The following is an 11,318-nucleotide window of genomic DNA, read 5'->3' as shown; positions in this document are numbered from 1 at the left end:
AGTCCTCCAAAGGCTGGATGCTTCTACTACCCATCCATTCCAACCTGATCCTGTCCTAAGATGATTGCTTTATCCATTCATGGATGTCCTATTAGTCTTTCCCTGAGCTCCAAAGTCCAAACCTCATGTACCTCATGCCGAGTCTTCCCCTAAGAGGGCTGTACCCTGCACCCATAGATGCCATCCACGTTCTCCTCTATGATCAATGCATGCTCCATTTATCCACTACTTGCCAAGTCCTCCCCTAGTCTAGATAATCCTTTTACCCATTATAGTATTATAGTACTTACTAGTACTTACTATAAGTTCTTCCTCTAATATGTATTGTCCACCTGTGTACTTTCTGCTGGGCTATCGGCTAGACTGGCTGGACGAATCACCCATGCACCTCTTGCCAAAAAGGTCTCTAGGCAAGCTACTGCCCCTACACATAAACAGCCTGCTACAACCACCTTTGTACCTCCTCCTGAATCCTCCCCTAGGCAGGTTGCACCTTACACTAATGAACATCCTGCAGCATCCTTCTCTAGACTAGTTGCATTCTGCATTTGTGCACTTGTGCACTCCCTGCCATTTCCTTATGTGAGGTGGCTGAAACATACACCTATACATCTTTAGGCATGTCCCTTCCCTAGAGTGGATGCCACTAATGGACATCATGCCATGATTTTTCATGGAATAAATATTTCTTCCTTTGGAGTCCTGAGGATGGCTTCATCCCACATTCATGTACCACATAATTAGCTCTGACCCCTAGGTTGGTTGCATGTTTCACACATGAACTTCATGCAGAGTTCTTAACTAGGATAGATATCCCATCGACCTATATACCTTGTATTATGTTCTTCCTTGGGCTAGCGGCACTCTCCACCCATGTTCTTTCTTCCATAGAGGAATTTGGCTGCAACTTCCAACCATGCAGCTTCTAATAGGTCTTCCCAAAGGCTGGCAACACTCTGCAACCATGCAACTTATGCCAAGTCTTCTCCAGCAATGTCCTTCCTAAGACTGGATGCTCTTTCCACTCAAGGATCACCTGACTAGTCCTTCCCTAGGCAGGATATTCCCTCCAACCATTCTCATCTAGCAGGATCCTTCCCTAACCTTTCTGCACAATTGCCCCACTCAATAGCTGCTGAGTCCTGCCCTAGACTGGATGCTCTCTCAACCAATGCGCCCATTGCCATTAACACAACTAGTTTAGCTGTGGACTCCATCCATGCATTTCCTATAGGACCTCCTCTGGGGTGGCTGCATTCAATGTTCCTCTATCTCTGCCATCAATCAGGCAAGTCCTAGGATGATTACACCATATCCCTACCCTTCAGACTGGCTTAAACTCTCCACACATACACCTGTGAAGATCACCCTTAAGCTGGATGATTCCTCCACACTTCTGTAAGATCTTCCCCCAAATGAGGCCACAATCCACATATAAAATTCACTCCAATGACTCCATCCGGCTGGATGCTAGGTTCACCCATGAAGCAACTTAGGCTAGCTTCTATGAGCTTACTGTTTAATATTCTCCTGGACTGTTCACTTACCCTAAACACACACTTCCTGCTACCTTCTCTCCTAGGTTGCCTGTAACCTCCATCTATAGATCTACAGCAATATACTACCTTAACCTGGCTACAAGCCCCAGTCATGCATTTTTTTACCAAGGTCTCCCCTATGATTGTGACACCCTCCAGTACTATACCTATTAGTAGATCCAACTGTTAGGATGGGTGCTTCCTGGGTGTTTCCTCCATCCATGCATCTCCTGGTAGACGTACCCTAGTTTGGATTCTCCTTCCAAACATGCACTGTGTGAAGGTTCCTACCACAGGCTGCATCCTCCACTCTCCAATGTACAAACTGCTGTGACTTTCCTTAAGCTGGGTGATCACTTCCTTCATACATGTCCAAACTATTTTCCCCCTGTGCTGAATGAATGTTCTCTCCATCGATGGATGAGCCCACTCTCTACCATACATTTCATTATGGTCATTTCCTAAGCTTGCTAAATTCTATGCCAATGTAACTTGTATCACATCTTTCCAATGGTCCAAATGCTCTATTCCCACATATATTTCTTGTTATTCTAACTTAAGCTAGCTACATCTTATACTCATGCATCACCTGCCATGTCCTGCCTGAGGCTGACTGCCTCCTCCAACACAGCACATCACTGGGAGACCTCTCTTAGGTGAGATATCCTCTCCAACCAAATACCCCTTGCCAGAATCTTCTATAGGATATTGTACCCTCCATTCATGTACATCCCCTTACTTATTCACTAAGCTAGAAGCTCCATACACTCAGGTACTCCCTTGTTGAGACACCCCTCCTGCCACATCCTCTACTTCATTGACTGTACCTTGCACCCATACACCACCTGCTGTGTCCTTTCCCAGATGCAGCCCTTTGCACCTATGTACTTCCTGTAGATTCATCTCCTTAGAGAGGATGATCCCTCAACCGATGCCTCTTCATTATTGTGCTTCTATAGGCTGGAGACATCCTCCTTCCATAAACTTCCTAAAATGTATTCCTCTAATTTGTTTATTTCTATATCCATAAACGTCCTCCACAGTCCCATTCACCTCCTGCCAATTCCCACACTATGATGAATGCTTCCTTCACACACATCCTGATAAATCCTATCCTAAGCTAGTTTCTCCCTCCAGATAGGCATGTCCTACAGGGTTCTACTTTAGGCTGGCTGTACTCTGTAGCAAAGCATCTTCTATTATGTTTGCCATTACATTGGCTTCATCTTCCATCTGCCATCTTCCACTCATCAACCATTTGCCAGTTCCTAGCCATTGCTTACCTACATACTGAACCCCTAAACACACAACCATATCCTCCTCTATGCTGGCTGAATGTTTCATATACACCTCCTGTTGAGACTACTCTAGGCTGGAGGTTTCCTCTACTAAAGCATTTTGTACTGGATACTCCTATACACTCACTGGACCTTTCATCCATGTACCAACAGGTGTGTCCTCCTTTAGGCTGGATGCTCCCTTCATCCATAAATTCCATGAAGTGTATTTCTGTGGGCTGTACTCTCACTCAACCCATCAAATTCTCAAATTGCTAAAGACACAATGGACAAGGACCTAAAGAACACCATCAGAATGTTTCACCAAACAAGTAACAGTGATAATGGGATAGAAATTAGAAAAAGGAACCAAATATAAATCCTAAAGCTGAAAAGAATAACTAAAATGACAAATTCATCGAAAAAGTTCAATGGCATATTTTATCAAGCAGAAGACAATAATCAGCGAAATTGAACATAGGCAATTAAAATGAACAATCTAAGAAGAAAAAAGATGAAAGAATGAAAATCAATAAACAGAGCTTAAGAGATCTGTGGGACACCAACTCACATACCAACACATGAATGGAGCTACAAGAGAAAGGAGTGAAAGTACGGAGCCTAAAGTACATTTAAAAAAATAATGGCATAAATAACTAACTAAATAAATAAATAAATAAAATAAAAAATAAAATAAAAAAATAATGGCCAGCAGCTTTCCAAATTTGATAAAAGATATGAATCTCTACTTCCAGAGGTCAACAAATTCAAATGGAGTAAAAAAGCAAAGAGATCGATACTGAGGCATATCATAATGAAACTATCAAAAACCAAAGAAAAAGAGAAAATCGTGAAAGCAATAAAACTATACACTTATAAGGGATCCTCAGTCTGATTAGGAGAAGCCAATTTCTCGTGAGAAATGACAGAGATAAGAAGAAGGCAGTGGGATGATGTATTTGAAGTGCTGAAAGAAAAACAACCTTTAACGAAAAACACTAAATCTTATAAAACTACCCTTTAAAAATGAAGCAGATTGACATAACTGAAAGGGGAAAGACAACAACACAATTATAATAGAAGATTTCAATACTTCACTTTCACTTATGGACCAAACAACCAGACAGAAGATCAATAAGTAAACAGAGAACTTGAAAAACACAATAGATCAATGCATGTAACAGACATAAACAAAACTGTCTGGCCAGTAACAGCAGAATATATATTCTTCAAGTGTACAGGAAACATTCTCTAAGACAGACCATATATTAGGGGACTAAACAAGTCTTAACATTTTCTTAACATTTAAGAAAATTGGACTGATATGAAGTATTTTCTCTGACCACAGTGGAATGAAACTAGAGATCAATAGCAGAAGGCAAACAGGAAAATGCACAAATATGTGGTATTTAAACAATGTACTCTGATTCAACCAATGGATTAAAGAAGAAATCAAAAGGGAATTTAGAGGGCAGCCTGGGTCTCAGCGGTTTAGCGCCACCTTCAGCCGGGGGTGTGGTCCTGGAGTCCCAAGATCCAGTCCCATGGAGCCTGCTTCTCCCTCTACCTGTGTCTCTGCCTCTCTCTCTCTCTCTCTCTCTCTCTCTCTCTCTGTGTCTCTCATGAATAAATAAATATTTTTTTTAAAAAGGGAATTTAGAAAATATATAAAGATAAAAAAGAAAAAAAGTCTTAAATTTTAAAAAGAAAATATTACGAGACAAATGAAAATTAAAACAGGACATTTCAAAAAAAAAACAAAACAAAATAAAACAAAACATGACATTTCAAAACTTATGGAGTGCAATAAAAGCAATACTGAGGAAACATTTCACAGGAGTAAATGCTTATACAGGAAAAAAAAAAAGACCTCAATTCGACAACTAATTTCACACCTAAAGGAACTAAAAAAGAACAAATTAAACCCAAAATTAGCACAAAGGAGGAATAGACTGCAGCAGGTAGAAATGAAATAAAAAGAGAAAAACATCAATGAAACCAAGAACTGAATTTTTGGGAAAAAAAAAATCAATAAAACTGATAAATCTTAACCTAAAGTAAAAAAAGAGAGGACTCAAATAATAAAATTAGAAATAAAAGAGGTAGGGGCACCTAGGTGGCTCAGTTGGTTAAGTGACTAACTCTGGATTTCACCTAAGGTCATGATCTCAGGCATGTGAGATCCAGCCCAACCTAGAGCTCTGTGCTCAGAGCAGACAGTCTGCTTGAGATTCTTTTTCTCTCTCTCTCCCATCCTTCCTGCCCCTCCCCCACTCACAAGTGCAGTCCCTCTATAAAATATTTTAAAAAAAAAAAACATTCTCTCTCTCTCCCTCTCCCGGTCCCTTACCTCTGTGTTCATTTATTTAAGTGTGTGTGGTGGGGGAAGAGGGGCAGGAGAAGTGAAAGCAGTAATATTAAAAACTGATGTCACAGAAATATAAAGGATTATACGATATTACTATGGGGGCACCTGGGTGGCTCAGTGGTTGAGCATCTGCCTTTGGATCAGGTGATCCTGAGGTCTTGGGATGGAGTCCCACATCAGGCTCCCCACAGGGAGCCTGCTTCTCCCTCAGCCTATGTCTCTGTCTCTCTCTCTGTGTCTCTCATGAATAAATAAATAAATAAAATCTTAAAAGAAAAAGATATCAAAATGAAAAAATCCCAATTTAAAAATTGGCAAAGGAGTTGAATAGGCATTTTCCCAAACAAGATACACAAATGGCAAATAAGCACATGAAAAATACTCAAAGACCTTAGTTATTACGGAAATGAAAATCAAACCTAAATAAGATACGACTTCACACACACTGGGATGGCCATAAAATTTTAAAAAGACAATAATAAAGCTTGGTGTGGATGTAGAGAATATTGAAATCCCACAAAATTTCTTGGAGGAATGAATATAAACTGGTAGAGCCACTGTGGAATATAAACTGATAGAGCCACTTGTGATTCCTCAAGAAGTTAAACACAGAATTAACATAAGAACCAGCATTTATAGTCCTAGATATAAACTGAAAGAGCTGAAAACAGGTCTTCAAACAAAAACTTATTAAAAAACAAAACAACTTAAAAAAAAAAAAAAAAAAAAAAAAAAAAAAAACAAAACAACTTGTACATGTCTATTCATAGCAGCACTATTCACAATAGTCAAAAGGTCCAAACGTTCAAACAATCAAAATATCTCTTCACTGATGAATGGCTAAACAAAATCAAGAGACACATTCCCTGCATGGTATCCCTGTTCTCATGAAGGTAAAAAAGAAGCAAAGGCACAGCACCTGACTAACTTTATTACAGAGAGCAGCAAACTAGCCAAAAGGTACTTACTGGAAAGAGCAGCTGAAATTGGGATGGTGCAAGGAACATACCTCAAGAAGGACCAAAAGTACTAGAGAATAGCACCTGTGAACTTTCCCAAAACTGATGCCTGAGCATTCACTTCTACAACAGGACCCCATGATTAGCATGATTAGATAAAGCACCTAGGATGGAAAAAAAAAAATGCAGTAGGAAATTTACAAGAAAAATAAAGGCAAGGAAAAAGTCCCAAATTTGCTCTCCACACATATGTACACATGTGGCTACTAAACATTTAAAACGTGGCTAGTCAGAATGGAGATCATGTAACAGTAAAATACATATATTTTACTCCATAATTTTATATTGATTCCATATAGAAAATATAATATATTGGATAGATGGAATTAAAAATCTTATTAAAATTAATTTCACATTTCTTATTACTTTTTGAATGTCTTACTACTAGATAATTGTGAGTTACATGTGTGGCTAGTATTAGGTTTCCTTCAATGGACAGCACTCTATACTACTCAAGTTTGAGATGCCTCTTAGGTCAAGCAGAAAAATCAATTAGGCAGCTGGATATACATGTACATGGAGTACAAGGGAATGAGTAAGAACAAACATACATATTTAGAATTTATTGAATTAAAATGACATTTAAAAACTCAAGACTACATGGGATTCCCTGGGAAGTGAATGTATATGGCAAAAAAAAAAAAAAGACCAAACACTAAAACCCAACACACAGAGGTATGGAAGGAAGGTCTAGGAAAATACTAGGTAAACATAAAAAAGGAAATCTCTTAAGACCAAGGAAGAATATGTATCAAAGAAAAGGATGATCCAGCTTTGGAAATGCTTCCAAAGCTCCAGGAAGATGATGTCTAGTAATAGGTTTCCTCAGGATTCTGCACTGTGGAGATTTCCGTTAAGATGGATGGTATTTGGTACATTCTGAAAGAGGGAATATGGGACGGACTCAATGTCAAAGGGAGGAGGAAGAGCTTGTGGCCAGTGTGGCAGGCCTGAGTTAAGAACACTGAATTAGGGTCCCCATTCTGGCAGATCAAATGCCCAGGAGACTCATTAAAACACTAGGATGTAGAAGGGTGGTAGGATTTGTGATTCTACCTGCAATGCTGGCTCACTGAAGGAAGGAACCAAATCTAAAGCCTGAAATACTGTTTTCCTCAGCCTCTGGAATATGAAGTGTTCTGCGATCAGGGTACCTCCAGGGATAAAGTGTAGCTTCTTAAATATATAGGCCTGGGTACAGAGCTCATGACATATACAGGCCCACCATTAACCTCTGGTGCCTATGGCAAAAGGATAAATGTAGGCACCTGGTCCATATTCTGGATCTCTTCTCCCCATGGCCAGCTACATCCTACAACATGCAGTGCTTCACACCTAACTCAGGGAGCACTACAACCCACACTTCCCAGCTTGGTCTAGCCCTTGCTCCCATACTTTTTTTTTGCCCAAGATTGAGCACACCATAGGCTCAGCTCTTCTTTTCTTAGGACGGACTTTGAGAATAAGGACTTGCTGGCTCTGAAAACATCCTCAGAAAATTAGGATACTTGATACATTTTCTACAAAACTAGTAAGATGTCTAGACCTGGGGGCAGAGGGGGCCGGGTTCATCTCCTTGTCCCAATGGACTCTTATCTCTGGCATGAAATATAGAAGAGGAAGGCCTGAGCAGGACCCTCCAAAATATGGGACTCAGCCATTAGGGTTCCTCTTGACCAGGTCTAATGCCAGTAGTGGTCACATACCAGAAAAGCAAAAGGGAAGAGGAGAAATACAGGAAAGGAGCAAAAGGGAGTTCATTTTAGTAGTTTCATTTTTTAATCCATTTATTTTAAACATGGTCTCCTACCATGTTTCCACAAGTTAAATTATTTAAAAAACGGCTGAGTCTCATTACAGCAGGGATATGGTCAAGACAGAAAGACAACTGGACAGATACCCTGTTCAGAGTGCTGCAAGCCTACCTACTATTATACAAATATGTTTACAAACACACTCACACTCCCTTATATGCTCACAAACTCAGTCACAACTATTTTTCAAATGGGATTATCCATTAACATATTTTTTCACTATTTGATCATTTACTCATGTCAATCAATAACCATAAATAGTTCTCCATCCTTCTACTGCCCACTCTTACAGACTTCAAAAGCCCCTGTTCCCAACATAGACATTTCTTTCTTTAAAAAACCAAGACTTTCCTCCATCAGGTAACTAACCTCTGCCGTTTCTTTCTTGATTCCGTGTCTTCCTCCCTGCTCTCCCTATTCCCTTATCTATTGGTCCGTATCTGTGGTTATTCTCTACACCACATTGACCATGTACTCACTCTCCCTGTCTCTGCATACCATAATCACCTCTGTTTCTCCAGTCATCTTCGGACAAACTCTACTTCTCTTATCCAAGTTGTAAATGACCTATGCTAGAAAGGTATTAAGTGTCTAAATGGGAATTTTATGGTCATAACTCCATTTCAAACAAAGGCAATAAATGATTATTCTCTATCTCTCCTTAAGATTCAACTAACATGCTACTTTTTTTTAATCCTCTAAACAGAATATAAAATGGAGAATTCTGCAGAAGTGTTTTTAAATTTCCTTTTTAAAACCGAAAATAGAAAAAAAAAAATAAAAAAAATAAAACCGAAAATAGGCCGAGGCTGCCTCCGGAGTCGCCACCGCCGCACTACGCCGCGGCCTCCCGCCCGCTCGCCCCCCCACCCCCCACCCCCGCCACCGCCGCCGCCCCCGGACGATGCCGCGGCCTCCCACCCGCGCCCGCTTCCTCGCTCCGTGCGGGCCCGCACGCTCCGGCGGCTCTTGCTCGCCTCGCGCGGGCCCTTGCTCGCCTCGCGCGGGCCGTTCCGGGCCTACAGTCCCCTCCCCCCGCCCGCCGCTCGCGTAACGGGCCCAACGCCCCTGAACGCCGCCCGCCGCTTGCCGCTTGCCGCTTGCCATGGATGCCAGAGTGACTGAGAGTGAACTAAACGCGACTCTCACCATTCGGCTGCTCATGCACAGGAAGGAAGTGGGGAGCATCATCGGGAAGAAAGGGGAGTCGGTGAAGAGGATCCGCAAGGAGAGCGGCGCGCGGATCAACATCTCGGAGGGCAACTGCCCGGAGCGGATCATCACCCTGACGGGCCCGACCAATGCCATCTTTAAGGCCTTCGTCATGATCATCGACAAGCTGGAGGAAGACATCAACAGCTCCATGACCAACAGCACGGCGGCCAGCAGGCCCCCGGTCACCCTGCGGCTCGTGGTGCCGGCCTACCAGTGCGGCTCGCTGATCGGGAAGGGCGGCTGCAAGATCAAGGAGATCCGCGAGAGCACGGGCGCCCAGGTGCAGGTGGCGGGGGATATGCTGCCCAACTCGACCGAGCGGGCCATCACCATCGCGGGCGTGCCGCAGTCGGTCACCGAGTGTGTCAAGCAGATCTGCCTGGTCATGCTCGAGACGCTCTCCCAGTCCCCGCAGGGGAGAGTCATGACCATCCCGTACCAGCCCATGCCCGCCAGCTCGCCGGTCATCTGCGCGGGCGGCCAAGACCGCTGGGGCTACGCAGCCGGCTACCCGCACGCAGCCGGCTACCCGCACGACACCCACTACCTGGAGGGGCCGCCCCTGGATGCCTACTCGATCCAAGGACAACACACCGTCTCTCCGCTCGACCTGGCCAAGCTGAACCAGGTGGCAAGACAACAATCTCACTTTGCCATGATGCACGGCGGGACGGGATTCGCCGGAATTGACTCCAACTCTCCCGAGGTGAAAGGCTATTGGGCAAGTTTGGATGCGTCCACTCAAACCACCCATGAATTCACCATTCCAAATAACTTAATTGGCTGCATAATCGGGCGCCAGGGCGCCAACATTAATGAGATCCGCCAGATGTCCGGGGCCCAGATCAAAATTGCCAATCCGGTGGAAGGTTCCTCTGGTAGGCAGGTTACTATCACTGGTTCTGCTGCCAGTATTAGTCTGGCCCAGTATCTAATCAATGCCAGGCTCTCCTCCGAGAAGGGCATGGGGTGCAGCTAGAACGGTGTAGGTTCGCTTACAAACCACCACCACCACCACCCCACCCCCTTTCTGCTGTTTTCCCATGATCCAACTGTGTAATTTCTGGTCAGGGATTCCAGGTTTTAAATAATTTGTAAGTGTTTCAGTTTCTACACGACTTTACCATCTGCTAAGAATTAAAAAAAAATAAAATAAATAAAATAAATAAATAAATAAAAAATCACATTTCTCTGTTCAGCTGTTAATGCTGGGATCCATATTTAGTTTTATAAGCTTATCCCTGTTTTTAGTTTTGTTTTGGCTCATGGATTTTATTTCGGTTTGTCGATAAGAAATGTTAAGAGTGGAATGTTAATAAATTTCAGTTTAGTTCTGTAATGTCAAGGATTTAAAAATTAAAAAATGGATTGGTTAAAAAAAAAAGAAAATATTTCTATTTTTTAAAAAATTCAGGACGCCTGAGCAGTTGAGCATCTGCCTTCAGCTCAGGGAGTGATCCCAGGATCAGGGATCGAGTCCCACATCAGGATCCTTGCGGGGAGCCTGCTTATCCCTCTGCCTATATCTCTGCCTGTCTCTCATAAATAAATAAAATCTTTAAAAAATTCATTATATGAAAATAGAATTGCCTAGAATTTTAAAAACTGAAGCTATCAAGTCATAGGATCAAATAGGACCCCTACAGACCTCAAGCAAGATAGAAACAAAGAAAACCACACCTACAAACAGATTAACACTACTGAAAAAATTATAAAAAATGTGATTAAAACAAACAAAAAAATGCCTAAATAAGATACACTATGAAAATAGATTCAGTATTACAATATATACTTCCCAAAACAATCTACAAATTCAAAGTAATTTCAAGCATGACCCTATAGGATATTTCATGCAATATGACAAGCTGCTTCCAAAATGTAATATGAAAAATATAGGGTCATAAAATGTGAAAAATATGATCATATTCCTGAGAGAATTAAGTGAGACACCTGCCCAACAACTTATTAAAATTTTTTATAACACAGAGTAGTATAAACAGAGGCAAATGACCAAACTGTACAAGAAAGAGTCTATAGTTAGATCTATGCATAAATTAAAATCTATTTCATTTCAGTGCTGTCATGAC

The 11,318-nt window shown here is 41.9% G+C and overlaps 1 protein-coding gene across 1 annotated transcript; it reads left to right on the top strand.

Moving 5' to 3' along the window:
- Window positions 1–9,074: 9,074 nt before the first annotated feature.
- On the top strand, window positions 9,075–10,563 carry LOC491817 (poly(rC)-binding protein 1-like). Its single transcript, XM_038586487.1, has one exon. The coding sequence runs from the start codon at window positions 9,122–9,124 to the stop codon at window positions 10,208–10,210; it is 1,089 nt and encodes a 362-aa protein (XP_038442415.1). The 5' UTR covers window positions 9,075–9,121; the 3' UTR covers window positions 10,211–10,563.
- The last annotated feature ends 755 nt before the right edge of the window (window positions 10,564–11,318 follow it).

The sequence above is a fragment of the Canis lupus genome, chromosome X, assembly GCF_011100685.1.
Source record: "Canis lupus familiaris isolate Mischka breed German Shepherd chromosome X, alternate assembly UU_Cfam_GSD_1.0, whole genome shotgun sequence".
In the NCBI taxonomy this organism is placed as follows: Eukaryota; Metazoa; Chordata; class Mammalia; order Carnivora; family Canidae; genus Canis; species Canis lupus.
The sequence above is the reverse complement of the archived record's forward strand: the minus strand, read 5'-3'. Positions and strand labels throughout refer to the sequence as shown.